This window comes from Chrysoperla carnea, chromosome 4 (assembly GCF_905475395.1).
Source record: "Chrysoperla carnea chromosome 4, inChrCarn1.1, whole genome shotgun sequence".
Lineage (NCBI taxonomy): Eukaryota > Metazoa > Arthropoda > Insecta > Neuroptera > Chrysopidae > Chrysoperla > Chrysoperla carnea.
Window position 1 is genome coordinate 71,247,767 of NC_058340.1, and position 27,663 is coordinate 71,275,429.

General features: G+C 27.9%; 1 protein-coding gene across 3 annotated transcripts in view; it reads left to right on the forward strand.

Moving 5' to 3' along the window:
* Window positions 1-27,663, forward strand: part of LOC123299287 (AF4/FMR2 family member lilli) — a 444,323-nt gene that overhangs the window by 323,901 nt on the left and 92,759 nt on the right. For all 3 annotated transcript variants that reach the window (XM_044881638.1, XM_044881637.1, XM_044881639.1), the window contains exon 3: window positions 23,254-23,961. In XM_044881638.1, coding sequence (XP_044737573.1) covers window positions 23,254-23,961 — 708 coding nt within the window. The remainder of the gene's footprint in view (window positions 1-23,253; window positions 23,962-27,663) is intronic.

Consider the following 27,663-nt stretch of genomic DNA (forward strand, 5'->3'; position numbering starts at 1 on the left):
TGTATATGGAGGTAGATTGGAGCTCATATCAGTTTTTTTAATACCAAACACGTAATAATTCCATAACTGATTATACAATTTTTTTTAGTGTATGTACAATCGCCTGTTATCTTCATCAAAAATATTTATATACTGTTTTTTTTTTTTTTTTTTTAATATGGTATGTGAAATATGGCGGAAAAATACCGAAATGGTTTACGCGGCTGTAAAATAATCATTTTTATATGAGTTGTGTTTTGTGAAAGAAAATGAGGGTAATAGTATCACTCTGTTTTTAAAAACTATGGTATAGTCGACAGCAAATTTTTGAATGAAAATTTTATATTTCCACCATTTTCAAACTGAGTCATAAAGACCGCAAACTAAAACTTCAAAAGGAATTGTACTTAATTCCACTAAATGTTTGTTTATCTGGTAAAAAATTTATACGTAATCTCGAAGAACTTAATGAATTTTCAACTTGTACTAAGCTACTGTTTTCGTATACAAATGCTATATTTAATATTTTATGCATTTTTTTTTCAAACGTGGGTTTTGTCCTATTTTTTTTGTAGTCTGCTTTTCATTGTTTCTAGTATTCAGTTCTGTGTTTTTTTTGTGATAGTCAGACAGATTATAAAAATATGAGACATAATATATCTGCAAACGTTTTGTGTACACTTCAAGTACAAACAATACCTTTTAATATAAATTTTAATTATTTTCAATGATTCTAGGTTATCAAAAAAATCGAATTTTTTAACTTTATGACGTCACCAGAATCCAAAAAGTTTAATTTTTCTCTATCACATCAAAATTTTATTCAATTTTGTTGAACCAAGTATGAAATCCTACTTAGTTTGGCTCCTACTTTTCAAATTTGTGATCAAAATTAACCTAACTTTAATAGATTTCAAGAATGTAGAGTCTTGGTCCCAAAATGAAACACATTAGTGATAGCTAGCGAAGAACTGATATCTCAGCTGAAAAGAATGACCCAATATTAGTGGGTTTCTAAGAAAATTCCAATCAAATCGGATCAAATTTGCCTGAGTTATCAAAAAAATCGAATTTTGAAACTTTATGACGTCATCAAAATCAAAAAAATTTAATTTTGCTCTATCACATCCACAGTTTATCCAATTTTGATAAACCAAGTATGAAATCCTGCTTAATTTGGGTCATACTTTTCAAATTTGTGATCAAAATTAACTTAGCTTTATTAGGTTTCAAGAATGTGGAGTCTTAGTCCCGAAATGAAGCACATAAGTGATAGCTAGCGAAAAACTGATATCACAGCTGAAAAGAATGATCCAAAATTAGTGGGTTTCAAAAAAAATTCCAATAAAATCGGATCAAATTTGCCTGTGATATGTCGGTAGGACCTATATAAATGCATAAGAAACCCACTCAGTGCCTACACAAATAAATTTTCTTGATCCATTTATCGAACTTGAGACTTGTCTATTTCACAATGAAATCTCTTTATACTGGAAACTATTTCCGTTTAGCGTACGCCCATAATAAGTAGTTGTACAACATATTTTTGTATTTATAAAAAAAAGAGTATTATAAAAAAAATTCACATAACAATATTACGTCATAATAGCCTTCATTCGTTACAAGAAACTAATGAAAAAAAAGGGAAAAACTGTATTTTTTTTTTTCGCTGCTGTATAAATTTTTTTAATAGGAAAAATGTTGTTTTTATTCATTTTTATATTAAAATATTATGTTGGTATCTCTATATGTTTATGGTTGTGTTGTGTTTGTTGGTTTGTTTACAATGACGAATATGACGTATATATTTTATTATTTGACAAACAAGTTGTTGTTATGTTCTGTTTTCGAGATATATTTCGCGTATTGTTTCGAAGAACCATAGTGCAATGTTTGTGTATGCAAGATATATTTTAAATTAAAACAAACTTATATAGTCCAATCGATTTGTAAATGTTAAAAATTTAAAAAAACTCCGATAAATTTTTCTGCTGCGGAACCCTAAACTCGCATTTGAAACATATCTAAGAACACTCTACATTAAATTGAATTTTTTTTTTTTAATTATTCAGCTTTCGGTAATTTGAAAACCAACGCAGATAACGAAAAATTTTAGCCTTTTTTTTCGTCTACATTCATGAAATTATAATAAAATACATCATCAAAGTTGAAAATAAGATACAAATAATTCCACCACAAGTCTAAACTTGCTTGGCGCTTGCACTATCTTAAGTGTTTGCTAATCCTCTGTAAATTGATTCAACTATAGCAATTAATAAAAACCACTTACCAATATTTATTTAAAATTGACATTATTTGTTATAAACATGTTTATTTTTACAATTAACTTATTATTTATTAAACTATAAATCATAAAATTACCTGCCTGCATACAATATGAATCCATTTGCCAATATATTTACTAGCAAAAAAATAAAAGCAGATAAAAAGTGAAAAAAAAAACAACAACAATTGTTTATACATCGTTTATACTGGGACGACAAAATAATAATGTGTGTATGACCTTGTAGGTAAAAAACCCACATGTCATACATAACCTGTGGGTTTTTGTTTATCCAATTGCATCGTTTTACTGTTGTCAGAAGAAGAATCATTTCGCCTAGTTTATGATGAAATATTTATTTGATTTTTTTTTTTTGTAATAATTATTGTGGGTATTTCTTTTTTAGGATTCTGTAGCAAAGGTTACGTTAGGTTAGGTTAGAGTGGCTGTCCTGGGTGGGACACACTTAGACCATAGGGTCCGTTTTGATACCGTAAAAGGGTTGGCCCATCCCCGGCCACTACTCCATGAACCATTTGGAGCTGTTTAAAAACAGCAGGAGGGCTTTGACGTACACTGACTTTAGGTCGGAGAGGTCATCAAAGAGAGGCTGTTGTTGGCAATGTCATCGAGGAGAGACATTGTCTCCTCCTCGTCACCACTGTGACAGCTCCTGCAGTAGTCGTGATACACTGCCAGGCTTAAGCGTTCAGCATGCTTGCCGCCCAACCAGTGTCCTGTGATAGCCGCAACAACTTTGCGAACAGAGGCCCTTGGAAGTGATATAAGAACTTCGGAACGCCTGCGATTGTACTCAAACCATATCTGTCTTTTCTGTATAAAAGAAATAATACATTTTAAAAAGCAAAACGCGACTATATTGAGAAAAGATTATATAAATAAAGATTTGTGATCTCGAAGAGAGTTAGTCCTTAAATTAAAATATACAGTTTTAGGATAATCAGGGCATTAATGTCAGTCATTAGCAAGCTCATACTGACTAGTGATATCCACAATACTTCTGGCGACTAGTATTAAGTAATGCCACTGATGGTACTACTGGCACAAAGCAATATTTATATAATATAGTGACGAGCATTGTGACAACAAACATAGTGTTTATTCCTTTATCGAGAAGCAATTACATGTAAGGTTTTCAACAGGTTTCATATTATAATTAAATAAATCAAATATATTTTTATACAAAATGATTAATGAAAGTGATCATTAATTAAATATTTCTCACAAATATACATAATTAGTTTATAAAATACCGTATACTTAAAAATATTATTATACACTAGCTGGCAATTCTATTGGTTTTCCAAAACAATGTTCAAAATTAGCTAGTTAAGGTTGTTGTCTTTGACACTATACCCATATCGAGAGAACCGTCTTAATTTAGAAAAAAAAACACGTTTAGTTAAACCTATGTGACTGACAATTTTCAACTATAAGACTTTGTCTTCTCTTTGTCATACACATTAGAATAATATTTTTATTACAAATGTTTTAATGATACTTTATTTATAAATTAAAAATAATACTGTTTTAGAAATTATTTTAATAAAATTATCTGTCATTTTAAAAATATTAATTGACACATCACATTATTTTTTTATTAAATTAAAATTTTATCTCATATTTTAAAAATATTTAGAGGTAAAAATATTACTTTTTTATTAATTAATATTAAATTATCTTCTCTCATTTCTCATCAATGAAAGTTGGTTGATATTGTTGTAAATTTTAAATTAAATAAAGTCTAAAATAATTATGTCTAGACTATTTTAATTTTATTATTAATGTTATACATACATGCAATTTTTATAAAATAGTAATTAATTAAACATTTTCTGATTAATTAGTTTAAAACTATTTGTCTTTATCTGCACCAACTTTTATTTAAAAATACGATTATTTTGATTTTACTAAAAATAAAAGTGAAACACGTGTAAAAATTTAATCATTTAAATAGTTTTTATACTATTAAATAAATATTATTTTACTATTGCAAAATTTTTTAATGGTTTACAAATTTTTATTTATGCTGTATACGTAATTCAACTCGTGTCACAAAGACACATACGAAATTTTTCATTGGAAAAAATATTTTGAATGAAAAATATGTATTCAAATATTTTTATAAACAAATTAAATTGATTTACGTAAATCTTATCGCTTTTTATAAAAGGAAAATCGATAAATCATTTATCCTGAAATATATGTGTTGTTTTGAAAACTAACACATAATAAAATTTCTTTTAGTGCCATGTGTCTTAAGAGTAACTTTTCATTTCAAAAGATAAATTTAACTTTTTTCTCTTGTGATTGACAAAAAATGATTTGAAGTTTAAATCTTTTATAGATAGAAAGAATAGTCCTGTGTCCTGTTTTCGATTTCAATGCATCTTTAGTTAAAATTTGAGAATGTTCGAGAATAGATGACAAGATCTGATATCACAATTAAAATCGATTGATATACAAAAGATATAAGCAATTAAATAATTTTTTTTTATCCTTTTCTTGAAAAGAACTTTTGATATGTAGTCTCTATGGCAATTGTAGATTATGACGTTATCACGGGCTACTCTTTCTATCTATTTGTACATTTAAATCATTCTTATTTTCGTAATTGTTGTTATCCAAAAATTGATTTACTACGATCTTGTCTCGATAACGAACGTCTTTTGAAGCAATAAACAATTTTATGACAAATTTCCATTGTACTGATTTAAGATACTTTTTAAATACATTGTACATTGTTATAGTACAACATTTGTTATGTCATTTTAAAAAAAGATTTGTTTTTTTTTCGAGATTTTATATATATGGTATTTTGTATATAAACGAGATGTGTTTTTCGAGTTACTTAAATATTGATTGTTGGCAAAGGGTGTTACATATTTTATCGGTATGGATACGATGATTTGTTATGTATTTTTAAACAATCATTTATCAAAGTTCAAAATTTTATACTCGATTTAATAATTTTTTTTTTTTTTTTTGTTAAATCAAAGTCATTAACTCTGACATTACTCTTCAAGAATCTTGATTTAACCTATTTTATAAATATTTAAATTAGAACATTTTTACGGGACTGTAGCCAAAATATTCATCTTTGGATCGACGATCAGTACATTGGAAAAATCATTGCGAAAATCTTTATTTTAAAATAGAACTACGCTAGCAGAGTTAAACTGGGTTTCATTGGGCGTTGAATAATTTGATGAATATTAATAACCATGGTAATTTATAACAAGCTTCTCAAATACTTGAACTTTGATCGAACTATCTAATAAAAAATAACCCACTCTTTTAACGGTGTTGTCATGAACCACTGCTGTTTTTCAAAGATTAAAGCTGCTTATGATAGCCATATTGTCTCTACGCCATTAGTAATTTTTCCAATAGTACTAGTGTCCCAAAAACTAGTTAGAGCCAACATGTTTCATGACTTCTCATAAGTTTTATGTTCTACCTGTAATATTAAAAATTAGAAACATTTCCATGTAAGCTTATAATTTTAGTTTAACTAACGAATCACAAAGTTGTGTTAAGACTCGAAATTAATTTAACCTTTCATTGTATGTTTAGTTATGGCGGTTAAGGGTTAAACCCAAAAAATTAGAATACATTTGAAAACTATATATTTTGACAGAAAACATAACCACACTTATTCAGTCAATCGTAATAAAATATATAAACCATAAAGGATTGTTTAAAAAGCTCTCTATACAAGCAAATAGTTTATATATCCCACTCCTCCTTTTAACCTCTTTTCTTCCCCTTTTCTAAATAAAATGTGTTGTATAATATCGTTATATTTATGCATCATTGCTTGAACTAACGTCTCTACGTGTATTTCCATCTTTGTTCTTTTCTTTTGGTTTCTTATACAACTGTCTTGTTTGTTGGTAGGTGATGCACTTTATGAATTCCATTTAAACTGGATGACATTTGTGTAGAACATAGTCAAAAATGACATAGAAATAAAGTTAAAATTGTAGTAAGGATATACAAGTTTGTGTAACAACACCCTTAAAATAAAGATGCATGAATATATCATTTATTATTTATTTATTTTCTATTCCAATACACTCTACGTGAATCACAATATAATAATCTGAGTACCAAATAAAAATTACTCTTCAAGTTATACTGATAAAATCAGCTTGTGTGTATAAAAGTTAAGGAAATATGTAAGGATTGAATAATACTAGGGATTTCAAGAAAACTTCATAAATACATTTTGTGATTAACAAAGTTTCCAAAAATTACAAAAAATTCCTAGGTCATCGAGCTTTCTATTATTATTTTATCGTTCAAAGTTGGCTGAAAAAATGATGAATCATATAGGTTATCCTTTTCAATTGGATATTTCTATATCAAAAAATCTAGAGAGTGTGATAAAAAACTATCTAAAATATTTAGACAATCTTGTAGTTTATAATAATACCATAAAAATATAAGGTTGTTGATGATATAAAAACAAAATTTTAATTTAATTATGAGTTCATCGAAGATGCATCATTTGATGAACAGAGACGGATGTAGTTAGAGTATTGATTATTGAAGAGCGATATATATATTATCAAATTTATAAGCAGCACTTGCAGACAATTATAAATATTATATATTTTTGTAGTGGTATTGTAAAGCTTAAAATAACTCATTATTTGACTACAAAGCATGTATTTGGTTTATATGTTATGCAATAAACCAAATTTTTTTTACAATACTGTAGGTTTACAATCACCTTAAATAAAAGTTTGTAAAAAAAAAAAAGAAGCTAAAATCCACAAAGTATGTAAGTTTTATATGGTACACTTAATAAATACCTGAATTACATTCATAATGTATACATTTTTACTATTTTGCGAAAAATTTTTGTAACAATATTTTACTATAGCATGTAGTTTTCCCACTCACTTCTTGTAAATATGTATGTAACGAAACGATTGTCTATGTAATGTTACATTTACGTTAACGCTAACGCTAGCTACTCTTCGTTCATTTTGCTTTAACTGGATGCTATATGTTTTACATTATACACATGTGAATCATTATATAAAAGAGAAGAAATTCAACTGAACATGATCAGCAGAGTAATACTACGAAATGTTTCTCGTGCAATATATCTACGTCTGCGAGAACAGAGAACGTTTACATATTCGTAGTAGGTACCTTAGCATGGCTACGATACGATGGTAGTCACACAAGTTTGAGTGTTTATATATGTATAGAGAACTCTTGTGTTATTTTGAATCAATAATATATGTCTGCTTTTCTACTTAAAGCTCATTTTACAATCAGAAGTGGTGGACCACGCGGTAAAAAAGCAGAGACTCTAAAAAGGGGCTAAGATGCCACTGAGAAACACATAGACGCCCAGATAAACATTTGAAACTTACAGCACTCCTTCTTAAATCAATATCAAAGTGATGGTCAAGGACATCAGATGAGATGAAAAGGATACTATCATTTTTGGGGACCAATTTTTGGAAATATTTTAATTAAAATTGAAATATTTGAGTTGAAATAGTTCTTTTGAATTATTGCTTTGAAATACCCAATTATTTTACCGTTTCACTTTTCGACATGAATTAAGCCATGTTTATTTGACCATTTATTTCCATAGTAATTATTTATATATGAACATTATGACATGCTTTTTCCAAACTGAATTGATATTGAAGATCATCGCCACTTTTTTAGTTTTTTCGGATACGTAACCCTAAGCTCGCACTTGAAACATAGCTAGAACGTTCTCCGTTAAATTACCTTAAAAAAAATTAAAATCGGTTTATCCGTTTAGAGGAGGTCAAACTTATAACACCCCTTTTTTAGTCCGGATTTTAATAAATCTTTGAAAACATTGGTAACTTGTCTAGCTTGTTTGAATTTGGCTTGAATGTAAATGAGGCTTTAGTAATACATGTTTAGTACGTCATATGCCTTATTATTTTCGATTGTTCTATGTTAGTATATACATACACTTTATATATTTTATTATTGTTATCTTTATCTTATAATCATTTTAATCTTTCTAACTCTCTTACTCTAACTTTGCTAAAATTGTCTCTTCGTTGTTCGTGTGTGTGTTCTTTAGTAGACAAACAAACACATATTAATAAATAAATGGAAATGTAACAATTTCCATTTGAGGTGTATTTTATGTGCAACATTTAATATTTACAAATTTAGAGCAAATTTCCTTTAAAATGAATCTATTTTACGATTTTGCTCCGATTTACACTTCAACGAAATCTAGGGTACTAATTCGATATAATACACAAAAATAGTAGTCATTTAAAGATTTTATTGAATAATTAATTTCTGAAGATAAAATTTTTATCGAATTTTAACGATTATTTAAAGGATATCTTCCGAAAAGTATCGTCTATTCGATTACATAAAATTGGCTGAACTCTCCGAATATCACAGCATTTTCCATTTATTGTAGACGGAATTTACCTTCATCGTCGCTTGGAGTTTTTTAAACGATTAAGTAGTAAAAGTTTTCTCTTCTTAATATTTTCAATGAACCCTTCTTAATTATTGTTCAGTCGTAGATAACTTGATTAGTAGCAACAAAATTGAAATCAATTGATAGATGATTGAATTTTACAGATAAAATAATAAATTTAATATACTCAATTATCAATTCTTTGTAGGTATCTACACACATCCACTGAGAGATCGATATCACATCCTTGGGTTATTGGTGCAGACAGCACACATATATTGAACAGACTTCTTCATTCGTTCCCTACATACCAGATGTACCAGAATATATGGTCAATAATCTAGAAGCAGATCGAGTACACTAAAACAATCATATTGGTCAAAAACATGCGTCCGAATTCTCCGATTTTTTTTTAAAACCATATTCTTTCTGTCGAATTGAAGTTTTTGGTATCTTTACGAGAAAAATTATTGCTCTTTCTTTACCAGTTCTTCAAACAGTTCCGCTATCCCTGTAATCGGTATATAATACTGAATGTTTGTTCTTCAAGTAAAATACTTGCTTCGTTGTAACAAATAATCTCTTTTATTACACTGGTTGATACATATTTTACACTCGAAACAAGAGATACCTTTTGAAAGCTTTTTGACGTGCTAAAAATTCACCCCTTAATAGGAAAAAACTTGTTTCTCCCTAAATTCGAAGTGATAATTTATCGGGAATTATTTGTAATTTACGCCATCAGAAGATACAGTTCATTTCCCTTCAAAGGCCAGTGTGACCATTTATTCTGATAGACCCTGTATATTGGTATATCTGTGTTATCACAGACAGACTACAAAAAAAAACTCTAATTCAGTAAAGAAACCAAACCATAGAAGATGTGTAGAATAAACATATCTTATTTACTATATCTAATATTAGATAGGTTTTATTTATCCTTGAAGGAAAATCAATTTTCTTTTTTAAACGTTTTTATATAACAATACAAAACTATTTATTAACAATTTTCTTTATCAGAATTTTTTTTTGTACAATATTCTCAAAAGTTATTCGTTTAAAAATTAAAAGAAAAACTTGTTTTTCTTCTATTACAATATTCTTTGGTATATTAATTTTCGTAGCTATGTTTAAAAACAAAACGGTGTTCCGTTAACGCGATAACGTGTGTTGAAATTTGTAGAGAGTTTGAAATATCGAAAATGCACAACAAATGAACCAACCATTGTCGAAGCTTTTACATCTAAATAACTTTAGAACATATTTTGGTTCAAATTGAAATTTTTTCTCCATCTTTCTGATCAGTCTTACAAAATCGTTAAATTTACAATTTTCATGAAAACGTGATATAGGCTAATTAAGGTTGATATGATATTAGGGCAATGTATAGTTTAAATTAAACATTATTGTCATAATCATAAATACTTAATTGGAGGGAGTCTTATAAATAATTTCAATTTAAAACATTTTTGATGAAATTTTGAAAACAAGTGTAAACAAAAATCAAAGAAAAATTCAAAGAATCTGGATATTATTGATTTTATTTTGTTTTGTTTTATTTTTTAAATGTTAAAAGGTGAAGTTTTTGTATTGAAAGAAACAAAGTATGAAGTATAGGCTTGGAGAGGGCCACCAACGATGTTTTTTATTTTGTTTGTGATACCTAAAACATAATTATGACGTATCAACAAAAAAAAATAAATAAATTGAACATTATATTTTAAATAATTCGTCATCTAAAATTATATCCCTTCACTTCACCTTCTCCATTTTGATCGGAAACCTATAATACTACAGCATATTACTCTTTTGGAAAATTCCAGAAATATTATCCAATTATACCAAAATTTTTTGAAATAATTATATTTCCCATATTAATAATAAATGTGTAGGTGTTTTTTAATAATTGAAATACTCATATTTGGAATTTATTATCGAGAAGGCGTTTTCATATTATATTGATTGACAATAAAACAGGATCGTAGCCAGAATGGTAGAATAAAGGACAATACATTAATATAAAATTATAATTGAAAAGCAATGAAAAACCAAGTAATATTTCTATTGCATACACCGCTACGGATCTTGAACTCTTATTGACCATTAAAATCGTTTAAATTTTGATTTTTATCATCTAGAACTTAAGCTTGACCGAACGCATGTTTGGACAACCTTAAACACTAATTAGAAAAAAATTTGGTTGATCAAAATATCAATTTTGCTTATTTTGGCTACGGCCCTGTTATAGTATTTTGAACTCATAAATAAATTTATATGTTCAAAAATATGTGTGTGACCCTGAATTGACGAATTAAAGTTAAAATTAGCAATAAAATATATTTTCTACTAAAAATATTAAAATCAATAAATTTGAAAAAACAACACAGGATGTCATAACGCCCACAATATTAAATAATATTGAAGCTGATTGATATATTGACAAGATAGGAAATATTGTACAGAATGTTTCAGAATAAATGATACCAATCTGACAAAGTGAGAATATTGAACATTTTAAGGATGTATGAGCACGGTAGTGGGGGTACAAATTTAAAAAATATATATTTTCAATTTTGATGATAAATTATATAATAACTTGACGATATAAGACGAAAAGTAAGAATACAGTTTTTCAATATCTGGCGTAATTTTCAAAATATCGAAAATTGAAAATTTTGTTTAATTATTCAGCTTTCGATATTTCGAAAACCAAGGCACATATCGAAAAATTTTATTCTTATTTTTCGTCTACATTCATGAAGTTATAACAAAATTCATCATCAAAGTTGAAAATAAGATAAAAATAATTTCAACCCTAAATCTACCCTGCTCTTACATCCCTTATATGGACGGAGACACTTAGTTTTTTTCTTTTCTATGTCATTGCTAATATGTTTACTTTCTATTAAAAAGTTTTTTTTTAATTTGTTTTCATTCATTCCAAATGAAAATTATCAAAAACTTCCAAAATATGTCGTTTTTTGAGATTCCTCCATAAGAGCCAATGTATTTAATATTGATTTTCAATGACTTTTTTCTTAAAAATTTGCACGGATACCTAAGCTGAAATTTTAACCACATATTCTTTGAGTAAAAGTCTACCTATAAACAAATTTTGAGCCTTTAAATCAAACATTGTTGTCATGCATTGAATTATAATTTCACACGGAAAAATTCCCAAGCCCACATCCTGTTGTAACTCAGATACAACCTTCGCATACGTTACCATTAACACCGAAGCACTCTGTACATGATGGCGACAAGAAACAAAAGAGAAATATAGAGGCACTGACTGACATTAAAATTTGAAAGAATTTCTATTAAAGAAAAAAAAACCTTTACTTAAGTTTAATTCCCGAAATCAAAATATTTAATTTGCTTAATTTACGGTTCAAATATTTTAATTTTCTCCTAAATTTCCATTTTTATCTAAGAATTTTCTTTTTTTCTATGATGTAATTTTTTCCCGAAAATGTACTAGAATAGATTTTCTACGAAATAAATAATGCATACAAACTTTCTATAAAGAACACTTTATCCATAATTGGGTTATGAAATATTATTGAATTTTCCAAGTAGAAATCCGATAGAGAACATTTTTCTACGAATGCAACAGTTTCTGTTCGTTAGTGTGCCAAATAATATTCTGAGAATTTTATAGAGTTTGTACAAGAACAATTTGATAATGAAATATATATTATATAACTATTCTGATAAATTATACTACATAGAATTTCTAGGTAGTAAAAGTGGTACATACTCAGAAGACAATATAAGTGTTTTCATAATATACTATTACTAGCTGTTACCCGCCCGCTTTGCTGGGCAACATCCCCACTTGCACCCCTCCCTCCACATTTCCTTGCGTTGGATAACAGTTTTGTAATGTACACGTCATGCTCTTTTATATGATACCCCACTTAGGTATATTTGTAAATATTCGATATTTCCTTCCCACTTTCTCGCTACACCTTTCTACCCTCCGAAGGTTAAAAAAATTTCTAAATGTAATTTAAAACATTCTGACCAAGTTTTGAACTATTAAAAGCCATAATTGAAAAATATGAATTTTTTATTCATGAACACCCCCGCAACCCCCCTTGTGGGTGGAATTTCGTAAAATCCGTTCTTAGCTGACCTCTACTTGGCAAAAGGAATATTCCTCCCAAATTTCAAGTCTCTAGGTCTTATAGTTCCAGAGATATCGTGATGAGTGACTATCTATCTATCTATCTATCTATATCTATAGAAAGTCTCCTATATATTTATAGATGAGAACGAAATCATGGAATTTAGAATACTTCGAATTGTGTTTTATTTTTTAAAGAAGAGTATACTCGAAGTATTTAGAATTCTGTTTTTGTTTTTTCTATGTAATGTATTTTCACTTTCGAAAACAATACAAAAAAAAACTATAGTAGAACTTCGTTAAATTAAAATTTTTGTTATGGAATGGTTTTAGTTGAAGAGATTTTAATCTAAAAAGATTTATAATGGGATAGTTAAAGGCTCATATTTTTATTTGAATTAGGTTGATGTACCTGTTGAGTTAATAAAAAACAAGACTCAAATTGTTTGTTTCTTATTATTCATAATTTTATTAATGAGTCATCACTAGGATTAGTTAGCAAGGTTTCACTGTATTTTAATCATTAAATAATTCGTTTATTAATACAATTTGTTTTCTAAAAAGTATTCAATACCAAAAATTCTCCGAAAAAAATTTAAAAAAATTTTTGCTTTTGAATTATAAATTGAAAATTTTCAAATAAAAGATATAGATAATTTATTTATATATTTAAGAAGAAAATTCTTAAAGAAAATTAGGACATAACAAAAATCTTTTACGAATGAAATGGTTTTAAATTTATTATTAATTTCATTTTCTTATGTCTTAATAAAATAAACCATTTTATAACTCTCAATGGAATTATATAAACAGGCAGCATGCTATCTAGATAGAGTTAGCTAGCTCTAACAGCCATACACTACATATTTTGAATTATATAGCTCCATCTTTCATTTGGTTTCTTCTATCCTTTTTCTAAATAAAATTAAAATATTACTTAAATTTACAAAATGTTTAAAAAGAAAATATCAGCGCATACAAATCCAAGGAAATTACATTTCTACCCCGACTATACAATCACGAGGGCTTTGTGCTTGACCGATATGCATGTATGTTCATCGGTTCGCACCTAGCTTCTAAACTACTTATCATAATTTGACAAATGAGGTATCGTTAAAAGCGTTTTGATCGTCCGCTAGTTATAGGCTATGTGGCGCCCTCTAGAGGACATAAAGTGATGAAGTTAAAATAAATTATAATTAAATGATATAGCGTGTTAGGTATCAAATGAAAGAGCCTAATTATCACTTCTCAATGGTTTTGCCCTCGCTTAGGATATTCTTAATGGGGCGTCATGTCCCCAAAAAATTGAAAATACTTTTTTTACATAAATAAGTTTAAATCATTTGGAATCCACTAATGTAGAATTCATAGATATACAAAATATTCACATATAATAGAGATGATGTGTGATTCGTAAGTCTATGATGAATTTTAACCTTGAAAGGTACACACAACTTCATAATACATAACAACACCTTTTGTTCAAAAAAAAAAAAACATGATGTACCTCTGTCTACCCATGGGTACATTATAATATTAAGGACTATAGGGATTTACATTAATGATTCAAAAAGGATAATTGTGAATAATGAATTGATATTGTGAAGGGATTTTAACTATGGAAATATTGTGAGTATGTGTTGTTGTTGTGTCGGAAAGGATTCGTTTTGTGTGTGTTTGTTCGTGAAGGCTTACAATACGAAATATCTTTTTTGGTAAAGTACCCAATGCTTAAAAAATTACAAATGACCCTAAAATTAATTGATAATTGATTTAACATCATTTTGCGATAAATTTATAATAAATTTTATATTTATGTTGAATTTTCGAAACCAAAATTCGATTATCTTCCTTTTTCAATAATGCCCTTAATGGTTACGAAAAGTGAAAAAAATAGCGCTTGGATGAGTGTGGCATGAAATAATTTTAATGAATTACGTCGTTTATTTTCGAGTCCACATGCCAAAATCTCTATTTTAAGAAAAGAATGAGAGGTGTCGTGGCACCCTGTAGGAACTATGTTCCTTTCGTACAATATAATGTAGCACTTACTTTTTTTTAATTACAGGATATTTAAAGTATTAAGTTTAGAAGTCAAATAACTAGTTTTATTTTAGAAAAATTTAGCTACTTTTACTTTTTTCTATATGAAATTGAATTAATTGTAATATTAGTTTAAAAAAGACATAGGTACTTCTGATTTGGTAGTCAACCCAATATGTGCGTATATTATCTACATTTGGCTTGATCAGGATATTTATAATGACATAACATAAAATCCTTGTATTTACTTTAAATTATCTCTATTATCTTTAACTTCTGATAACTTGACTTTCACAACTCATTTTTTTAATGAAAAAACATAAAATTTTGACAAAAAAGACAAATTGACTAATTATACAAATATTTTGGCATATTCTGAAAGTTCATGGCAATCTGAAGCGTTTGAAATAATTTCCTAGGTGTACACTGTTTTTGGTAAGACCTCCCAACCAAAAATCAAATCAGAACGATAACTTACGATATGTAACATATTTCCAAAAATTGATACTTGGGTTACAATGGTTCAATCAGTTAATGAATAATGTTCCTAAATTTTGGAATACCTTGTATTGTGTGTGTATATTTTGTACAATAAAATTTATGAATAAAATATGTTAACAGAAACATTTCAAAATGTAAAATTCCCATGAACCATCCGTTGATATTCCTCTCTCAGTCTCATCTCGATACTCATACTCACTCTGTACTGTGTTGACGGTGTGTGTGTCTGTTTGTCTGTTTTATAGTTTTAACAACATAGAACGTGAACGTGTGTACTTACTTTGGTACAAAACACACATAACCAACAAACAGTTCAACAAAACCACTCCTTTTAAAATTATTACAGTCATTTAGGAATAGTTAAAATTAAATGTCTGTTTGTTTGTGTTTGTTACTGTTGCTATTAATTAATAAACAAAAATAATATTTTAATTATTATTTAATTAGTATGAATTAACAAAGTTTTGACCCAAACCAAACCAACCCAAAAATACTTAAATGCTTGATTTATATGTTTTATGAAGTCACTTTCTTCTTCTGTCTCCCTGAGATTCGAAATAACTTACTTGGTTTATTAAAATTGGATAAAATTTGGATGTGATGGAGCAAAATCAAATTTTTTGGATTCTGATGACGTCAAAAAGTTAAAGAATTCTATTATTTTGATAACACAGGCAAATTTAATCCGATCTTATTGGAATTTTTTTTGAAACTCACTATTTTTGGGTCATTTTTTCGCTAGCTATCACTTATGTGCTTAATTCCGTAACCAGGCCTCTAAATTCTTGAAACCTAATAACGCTAGGTTAATTTTGACCATAAATTTGAAAAGTATGACCCAAATTTAGTAGTATTACATACTTGGTTTATCATAATTGGATAAAATTTGGATGTGATAGAGCAAAATTAAATTTTTTTGAATTTGATGATGTCATAAAGTTTTAAAATTTGATTTTTTGATAACACAGGCAAATTTGATCCGATCGAATTGGAATTTTTTTTGAAACTCACTATTTTTGGGTCATTCTTTTCAGCTGTAATGTCAGTTTTTCGCTAGCTATCACTTATGTGCTTAATTCCGTGACCATGTCTCTACATTCTTGAAACCTAATAGAACTAGGTTAATTTTGATAATAAATTAGAAAAGTATGACCCAAATTTAGTAGAATTACATACTTGGTTTATCAAAATTGGATAAAATTTGCATTATAACTCGCTTCGTGTCTATCAAGATGCGTCCTTTTTTTATTATATTTGTAATAATTTAAAGATTTTTTAAAACTGTAATTTAATAACGTATTAGAGATAATAAATAAATTTGTAATAAAAACTAATTTAGTGATCAATAAAAAAATATATTTGATGTGAATTAAAGGAATATCAATAAATTCAATCAATAAATTCCAGAAGCTAAATAAAATAAATTTGTTTAACATTATTTTCTATAATTAATTTTGATTAAAAGACCACATAATAACGATTAGTGTAGTTGTAGAGATACAAATACAATGGTTGGTTATGTGTTTGTTGTAGATGTATGTAAAGAGTAAAGTTACCTGCAGTTTATAATACAATAACTTGATTATGATAATCTGTATCTATATCTTCACTAGAACGATAGATACGTTACGATACGATTATTATAACCAATAATAATCTTATAATGAACTTCATATCATAACCATAATATTATTGAGTTGTAGCATGTTTTTGCTATGTGCGCACAATTCTAGTTCGATGCTTTGTTATTATTCATTGATCAATAATCTTTAATTTTATCAAAATGTACCCACGAGAAGGTAATTCATTTTAAAATACATGTAGTTAGTTGTACGTACATCAAAGAAGCAACTTTGATATTATGTATTAAATACAGAAAATTGGTCGTTGTTTTTGGAAAATTGGTAAAAACCGCTTTCGAGATATATAGAATGGACTATTTTAATCTATTATGGCTAATATAGCTTGTTTTGTAGTTAACCAATCACAAAAAGGCTTAAAGAAAAGTTGTAGAGTTTGATGAGGGACATTATGTTCTGAAATCAGATTGATTGGACACAGTTCTACGGGTTGCTTTAATAGTCAATTTAGATCCTAAAAAATAAGAGATAGACCCACACTTTAAGAAAATTGATCTTTATAAAACAATTAACACATTTTTGTTAAGTTTCGGACGAAATGTAGCTTAGAAACATGTCATTATTGCATTTAATCGAAAGAAAACACGCTATATAAAAATGTTTTATCCAAAAGTTGTTTTGGGGTAATAGAGGATTTTAGCCTGTGTCCACGACTTTGACCTGGAATTCTAGTTTCAAAGTCATTAACCTTGATCTTCAAATGATCTTGGAAATTTACCTGGACTTAAAAGTTATTAACACAGACGACGAATCTTTATTGTCCTTTCTAATTTAAGTAAAACTTTTTTCTAAAGCTAGCGTATTTTCTTTCGATTAAATGCATTAGCGACATATTTTTCGCATTTCCTTCTAAATATAACGATTGTACCTACTTCCTTAAAATTGTAAGACAAAGAAGTGGTGTCGTGAGGCATTCGGTTGGAACTATCTTCCTATCGTACCTTCGTATAAAATTTCCTTGTACTTACTTTAAATTATCTCTATTATCTTTAACTTCATCTGATAACTCACAACTCATTTTTTTTGAATGAAAAACAAAATTTGGACAAAAAATATAAATTGACATATTGTAAATTATTTTTAAAATATTAACAAAATACCTGGTAAGCTGAGAATCGATTAAAAAAGTTTTAATTTCCTATTTAACACATTTTCGGATTTTGGGGTCGTTTTAAATTGTTGAACATTTTTTGGTTTTACCTCCCAACCAACAAACAAATTATAACTCGCGATAAGGAACATAGTTCCAAAAACAGTTTTTACCTCATAAGACCTAAAAGATTTAGAATGCACATACGAAGGCTCTCGGGTATCAAGTAGTCTTATTGGATATACACACTGATGCGGTGAAGATAATGTGGTTCTATTTCAGTAATTCATATGAGAACGAACGGGGTTTTAATACTAGCATATTGTTGAAAAACCACCAATAGATTCAAATACATGCTGTATTCATCGCTAAAACATATAGTCAAGTGGATTTGTTGTGTATCTTTACGAACCAACCAAAGTTTACAACAGTCACTCTTCAAATATCATCATCAAATAGTCAAGCTCTACTTATAAAATAATCATCGGAGTCAATCTTTCAACCACATTTTAATCTTTTGTGAATCGTTTTTTTTTTAATAAATTCAATCTTGGTCAGCTATGAGAATAATTTTAGTGTGCAAAAAAAAAGTAAAAACGCGGTTCATTCATTACACAAATTTTTGCAAGTGAAGATGACAACTAACTGAGCTAACTGCTTAAATATCTTTGAATTTGTATCATTTTATAATTGAGTAAATATACTTTCAGCTATCTATTTTTTGCAATGCTGGTTAATCTATGAAACTTTTATTTTAGTTTAAACAAGTGAAAACAGTTGACTGAGTTAATTGTTGAAATACCATGTATAGACAGTGTTGATTACACTGTCACATTACTCATACATACATGTCACACATACATAACTGATATTGCCACATAATATATACTATACAATTTTCGCATAATTTGCGCCCTCACGAGTAAACAGTGATGTTCAGGAAAAAATGTTTCAAACAAAAGTTGTTTATTTTTTTATAAGAAACATTTTTTACATTTAAACTTTTGTTCTATCTCTTACGTTTTACAAGATGGATCCTACGAACTCAAGACTCAATTGATCAATGTTGCTCACTTACGAACTCGACCGCGTCCTGAACACGCTATAAAAATTTAACCTTGGTATTGACCAATCGAAAATGGTGATTTTATGAAGACCTATACAAAAATTTTGATCGTAGCACCAATATTTTTAAGCGTCACAAATTTGGGACTAAATTTAATATACCTTAATATATTTCATATATACATAGTATCAAAAGTGAGAAGCATGATTTTACATGGTACTAAATGGAAAATATAAATCGATATTTCTTTTAAAATAATATCGCTGACTTTAACTTTAACTTTTTATTTGTTATTAATTATTTAAACTTTTAACAACATTTTAAGAAATATTTAATTTTCTATTAATTTAAAATTATTTTAATTTGACACCCTTGTGAACGCACCTAGCAAAACAGGTTGGTGAATTAACGTCCTTAATCAAATGATGTTTTAAAGAATTTAAGCCAACTTGATAATGAAGAGACTTTTACTAATGTTTCTTTTTAAATCTCTCATAAAATCTTTTAACAGTAAATACTTTACCTAAAACAAATAAACAATCAAAATTAATTGTTAAATATAAATAAATAACAAAATTAACAAAAAATATTTCAAAACTAAATATTAAAGGTAATTATTTTGTAAAACATAAATATATAAATTTTAAATTTATATGATTACAATAATTACATACTTGTGTTGATAGATGGTATTACTGTACACATCACATCAAACTATACAAAAACAATTGCATAATAAGATTGTTCTGACAAGTCCTAAATAGCGTCTTTTTTTTATTTCATTCACATGGAAGATTAGTTTTGTTAATTAATAATTTATTTTGTGTTTTTCATTAATTTTCGCAGATTTTTGTGTGAAGTAAGTTATTATTTCATATTTTTGGTGTTTTTGTATCATTTCATACGTTTTTATTTGAGGTATGACAGAAAATTAATCAGTGTCCTCAAATTGAACAAGACAACCATGCCATAACATGTTTTATAATAAAATTATTAATACTGTTATAATATTTAATAATTTTTAATATTTTATAAAAACATATCACATCACTTTTTTATAATTTATGATATTTGAACAATAATAATAGTAATAAGAATTTTGTTGTTGTAATAATTGTACAATAGGTTACACACACATATATACGTGCATATTTACGTCCAATGTTTCAAACGTAGTAAATACATATACTCAATGTCAGAAAAAATGCTCGTTTTAAAACATTCTAAGTGTTACTATTATAATATAACATATGATGAGTACGCTTAGAATGTTTTAACTGTGACATTTTTTCTGACAGTGAGTATACATATGCATTATACAAATTCGACAAATAAATTATTACTTATTTTATAAAAAAGTAACATTGTAAAAGTTGAATGTGCGTTTTTAATTTCATAAATACACTGACTTCAAAAATGTATACCCATGAAAAATTAAAAAATTGTCGCAATATCAGGCAAATCTTAGAAAGTTTTAGAAAAACCTTGCAAAGAAGGAATTTTTATGTTTTTTAGGCTTTAATAATTGTGTGATTTTTTCAACTATATTATATTGGTCCAAGATGCGGTATAAAACCGATCTTCGGCCATCTGATAATCAGATGAGACATTTTTTTATGAAATTTTATTGATTTTTTAACACTCCGCTCATAATTTATCTATCGAAGTGTTCTATTTTTATTTAAATTAATTTAAATCAATTTTTCCATGAACGTTGTTTTTTTTCAGACACGTTTAAACCATTATTTTCATAACAAAATTATCTTGCTTCTGATAACAATTTCGATTGGTTAGCAGGTCGTTGTAGCTACGTATATTGATTTACCTGTTCATACGGTATGAACAGAACTACACCGATCTGTTAACCAATCGAAACTGGTATCAGATGAAAGATGGTTTAATTACGAACATAATAGTATAGGCTTGCTTCTAAAAAGCCGTTTATGGAAAAAATTGATTAAAATTAGTTTAATTAAAAACAGCAAGGAAGGCTTTTCAATTATGGTAGGAGTGTTTAAAAATCAATTTTCATAAAAATATGTCTCATCTGCTTATCAGATGGGTGAAGTTCGGCAATGGACCCCAATTTCTTTAGAAACTTTGGAAATTGAGATTGAATTGAGAAACTGTTGAATATTTTTATATGTTAATGCATACGCAAAAAAATTACCGTTTCCGAAAATCACTCCCATTTTCAGCTACATTCACTTCTAAAATCAGATCAAAAATTACATGTTTTAACTGAAGCAAACTCATTTTTGAAACACATGGTATAAAAATATACATACAATGAATTTATAATCTAAAAAGTCAAAGGCTTTTATCATTTTATTACTTTGTTTAAACAATACATAAATATATATCGTACTCTTTTTACTAGTACCCTACTATTTATTATTTAACAATAGCCAGTGAGTGAACTTCCTGAATTCATTGATAGAGGGGTGTACTTATTTAATCCTATATAGATTAGAAGATTAATTCAATTAACTGTTAGTTAATTTTTAATTAGATAAATTAAAAAATAAAACAGTTTAATTATTATTTTAATTTATTGAGTATGGTCTCAAAAAGTTCTCTATTAAAATTTTGGCATTGAGTTCAAAAAGGTTTTTTTTAAATGAAATATATTTTCTAAAGATGTTATAGATCTAGGACCATTGTAGTATTTCACAATCTTTTCTAACAATTGCATTCCGACGCATATTACGAACTAAGAAATGGTTTATATAAACAATCTAAATTTGGTATGTTCATTCCGGTATCCGGCCTGTTCATTCTGAAATAACTACCAAATGTCTTGCCTGGCTCTATACTTAATTTAAAATTGAATAGCATGAAAAGTGTTTTTGAAGAGCTTTTTAAAGTGTTTCACTGCTTCGTGGTGTTACTTTAATTAAATTACCATCGCATCTCATTAAAAGTACACAAAAGATATGATGATTGACTTGGGCTAGACGTACAATTGTGACTGTATAAAAGCAGTAATAATAGCGTTTGGTCGTCGTAATTTGTTCAATGGAGTGTATGTCGTATCATAATAAGTAAAATTTACAAGACTAAGGGGAATGAAATAAGAATAAGAAAATAAGGGTGAATTGTTTTACACTTGGTGGCTAAAAATATAACACCCTCTATTTAGCGAGATTATTGACCTTCAATTTACTTCTCTTAGAGAAATGTCTGGTTTTTCTTAAGTATGTCTTTAAATAGGTTTGTTATCATCTTTTTTGGATAAGAGGTTTGACAGCAGACAGTTCACGCAATGAGCCTGTTAATACAACCTCCAGAATCGTGCGATCTGTCACTATTCGATTATTTTTTTTGGGGATATGTGAAGTCCGTTTAAGTGTCAGTTTAAATGCACCCGATTTTCGTACTTTTTGGGTCGAAATTACCTTATATACATAGTTTTATCAAAATTAGAGATAAAAAATTTTTTCGAATTTTTGCATTTTTTTTAACCCCTTTGAAAAAATCGAGAAAAACGCAAAAAAAAATTTTGTTTGGGAATTTGATGAAACTCGGTGGATCGGGTAATTTTGATCCAAAAAGTACTAAAATCGGGTTTATTTAATGATTAAATGTAGAGTTTCTGAGATATCGCAATATTTGGATCGATTTTAGCCCGTATTTCAAAAACTATGAGACCAGTCATCAAATACACTTGATTTTTGAACTTTTTGGTCAAAATTACCTTATATACTGAGTTTTATCGAAACTTGAGGTAAAAAAAATTTTTCGATTTTCTGCAATTTTTTTAAGGAGTACCCCTTTGATAAAATCTAGAAAATCGCAAAAAAAAAAATTGCAGGAATCTGCTAGATGTAAATAAAATTGTAATAAACACAAAAATTATATTTTCTGTTACATAAAATTCTATAGTAATGGTCAAACTTAGAATTTTCAAGATAGCGATTCAAATTCAATGACCCAAAATTACAAAACTTTAGTTTTTTCAATCCAAATTTCGTTCTATTATCTATATGACTTTTTTTTAATCTAAATAAATTTTCTTAAAACTAATAAGTTTTCTTTTTCGCTTGCAGGTAAATCCATCCTCCAATGATCATGTCTCTCAACACATACAAAACAACCTTGGGAGTTATGCAATTGTACAAAAAATACTCGAACAGGATAACAGTACACACACACGTTTAATTGGCATCGATGGTGTGCCGCCGCCGAGTCCTGCCCCAGGTGGGGCACCGGCATCAGCGGTTGCATCACGATTACAACCACAACCAGAATTTAAGAAACCACACCAAAATAGTAGTAATAGTAGTTCTAATTCCTCGTCATCAAATCGTACAAATAGTCATCACCATCAGTCCGCGTCACGTGGCGGTTTCATAAAACCAGCTGATGGTAAACCCCCATATGAAGGTAGGGGCGGGTACCCTGGCCAACCTGTAAAACATGGTACTGGTACAAATAATCATCGATCGAATGGTATTGCACCACCGAAAGGCCCACCAACACAAATATCTTCGTCATCATCTTCGTCACGCTTACATAATGCTGGTCGTACATTACCACGGATACATTTAGATCATTCGTCAACGTCGTCACGAAGTAGTGGTGGCAATAGTAATAATAATAGTAATAGTAATAATAGTTCGTCGTTATTGAATGGTGGGGGTAATAGTTCTACATCTTCGATCAACAATAGTTTAAATAATGGTATTATTGGATCTGGTGGGGGTTCCGATACTCCACATAGTGCTGGTGGACATGAAGTTGAACATATAATCAAGGTAAGCAGCAATTATTTTTTTAAAAGTTGGGGACGGTAGAATCATAGCGATCCAAGTATCTTTTTCTCTTAAAACACGGATTTTAACATGTTAAAACGTAAAAGACGCAGTAATTTTTCATAATTCTTCCATGTTACAATACATTAATACATTTTCTTCAATTTTCTCACATATATAAAATGTTACTTGAACCACTATAGTTCTACCGTCCCCAAATATGGTTTATAATGTAATAGTAACTGTAATCACAACCAAACTTAAAATGAATAACCCGTCAACCGTTTGGTAATATTCAGTTGCATAATGAGAGATTTGCTCACCTGTTCTGCACATGAAAATATTTCGCGCATTAAATAAAGACGTCGCCACTGGTGACATTTTCTTGAAGGTTCTTAGTATTACTCATGATGGATATCACTAGTGGTATTATCTTCATATTTAAAATTTTCTACAATGAATGATCAAAGTATATTACCCTAATTTAAATTATTTTTTCTTTGTCATGTTTTAACTTTTAAAGTTACCGACTACCGATTCAACTCAATAATTTTATAAGAAAATAATCTTTTTAATCACTTCCTCAATCATAATTATATATTGATTATTGTCATTTTTATAGGTTATATTTTGTTGATTACATTGTTAAAGATCAATGATCTGTATCGAAAAAAAATAACAATTTAATTTCATCAGCATCTTCTTTTTAGAAGAAAATATTTCATCTCTTTAATAATAAGTTGTTAGATTTCTTTTTAAAGTAAATTCAACACGGATTTGTTTAGCTTCTGTAAATACCGTGCAATTCAAAAATAACTTCACCCTTTACAAATCGTTATTTAACTACGTAAATTAGTTATTTTTTTAGCATTCCGTACATAATAAACCAAATACATGCTTTGTAATCAAATAATGTGTTATTTTTAGGTCTACAATACCTCGGCAACTAAAAAAATATATAATATATTATGTGCAAGTGCTGCTTATAAATTTGATAATATAGATATCTCTCTTTAATCATCAGTACTCTAACTATAGTCGTCTCTGTTCATCAAATGATGGATCTTCGATGATCTCATAATTAAGTTAAAATTTTGTTTTTATATCATCGTCAACCTTAAATTTTTATGGTATTATTATAAACTACAAGATTGTCTAAATATTTTAGATCGTTTTTTATCACACTCTCTAGATTTTTTGATATAGAAAAATCCAGTTGAAAAGGATAACCTATATGATTCATCATTTTGTCAGCTAATTTTGAACGATAAAATAAAAATAAAAAGCCCGATGACCTAAGAATTTTTCATGCGTCAGACCAACTAAATTGACTAATTGTTAATAATTTTTAATTGTGTTTGTAATAAAATGTCATTATTAACAATTCTTTTGATAACGTTTCCATGAGAAAATCGCTGTAACTATTTTACCAACAATGGTTTTTCTTTCTCTCTCATCGATAATAATTGATCAGTATATTAATAATGATCCGTGTTTAATTATTAATTATAATTATTGATAATCATGTTAATTCAAATTGAATTAATTATATTTATCTAGGTCATATTTTAATTAATAAAATTATTAAATAAACATTACATATTTGCATTTAAACTCAAACACATGCAGAACAGACAGCATTTTCAAGGATTTAAAAGGATTAGTGTTTGCTTTTATTTCGTTTCTATGAAATATTTAGTAATAACTAGCTTAAAGCGAGACAGTTTATAGTTCATACTTTAAACACTACAGTTTAAGCTATTCTCTGTTTTTATTTAATTAGATATTCTAAATTATTTCGATTGATAATTTTTAATTTTTCTAAAAAATATTAAAATTATCGCCGCTACAAGTAATGTCAAATTGTATTATGTTAACCTTGCTGATAAAGAGGTTTGTGTTTGTATTGTAGCTATGTTTACATAAACCAATAAGTGAAAGCTATCGTTTAAAATTCGATCAAGGCAGTTGTTATACCATGTAGATATGAAATATACATAGTATATTAAGTTTAGTCCCAAGTTTGTAACGCTTAAAAATAATGATGCTAGGAAAAAAATTTTGTCATAGGTGTTCATAAAATCATCTAATTAGTCCATTTCCGGTTGTCCGTCCGTCCGTCCGTCCGCCTGTGGACACGATAACTCAAAAACGAAAAAAGATATCGAGCTGAAATTTTTACAGCGTACTCAGGACGTAAAAAGTGAGGTCAAGTTCGTAAATGAGCATCATAGGTCAATTGGGTCTTGAGTCCGTAGGACCCATCTTGTAAACCGTTAGAGATAGAACAAAAGTTTAAATGTAAAAAATGTTCCTTATCAAAAATTAAACAACTTTTGCTTAAAACATTTTTTCGTAAACATCACTGTTTATCCGTGAGGGCGCCAATTAGGCGGAAATTTTATAATATGTACTATACTTGATTATCAGTTATGTATGTGTCACATGCTTGAATGTGTAATGTGATAAAGAAATCAACACTGATTATGCATGGAATTTCAACAATTAACTCAGTCAATTGTTTGTTATCACTTGTTTTTTATTTATTTTTGAACAGAGTTCCAGTTGATAGATTAAACTAAAATTCAGATTGTACTTGAAAGCATGGGAGAACGAACGAATGTAGTTTACTTTTTATAAAAATGATTTCAATGAACAGAACAGTTACTTTTATTTTATTAATTCAAATATCGTGATTCTTGTCAATAAGTAAATAAAATATTGTTAATATAATTAGGAAATATAACAACAATCAAGTCAGTTATCAACCAAATCGTAAAAGGTTCCGTTATTTGCAACTTTTTTGAGTTTTAATTACCTTATATAATTTTCAAAATTTTGATTGTTTCATAAATTGAGCTCTTTTTACGACTAAATGAGCTAATAGTTCTTGAGATACCATCCAACATTTCTCTAAAATATATTCATACAGAATTGGGGACGATATCGTAGAAAATATTCGCCCAATTCTTAAATGAATTCGATTTTGGAATATTTTTGATCAATATCTTATATACTGAGTTGTATTGAAATAGGAAACAAAAGAATTTTCATGATTTTTCCTAAGTCATCAGGCTTTTTATTATTATTTTATCGTTCAAAGTTGGCTGAAAAAATAATGAATCATATAGATTATCCTTTTCAATTGGATATTTCTATCTCAAAAAATCTAGAGAGTGTGATAAAAAAACTATCTAAAATATTTAGACAATCTTGTAGTGTATTTATTTTTATAATAAATACCATAAAAATATAAGGTTGTCTATGATATTGAAACAAAATTTTAATTTAATTATGTGTTCATCGAAGATCTATCCTTTGATGAACAGAGACGACTATAGTTAGAGTATTGAAGATTGAAGAGCGATTATCTATATTATCAAATTTATAAGCATCACTTGCACACAATATATTATATATTTTTATAGTGTCGTGGTATTGTAAAAAGCTAAAAATAACACATTACATGATTACAAAGCTTGTATTTGGTTAGGTGTATGTACCATGCAATAAACCAAAACTTTTTTACAATACTGTAGATTTACAATCACCAGAATTACAAATATTTCTATTGATGAATCTTGTTTTAATCCAACGGATTATAATTGTACCAATAAATAAAACCAAAACATTGTACATAAAATATTTTTCCCATGAATTTTTTTAAAAACTTACTCGCATATTCATTTTAATAATATCATCGAT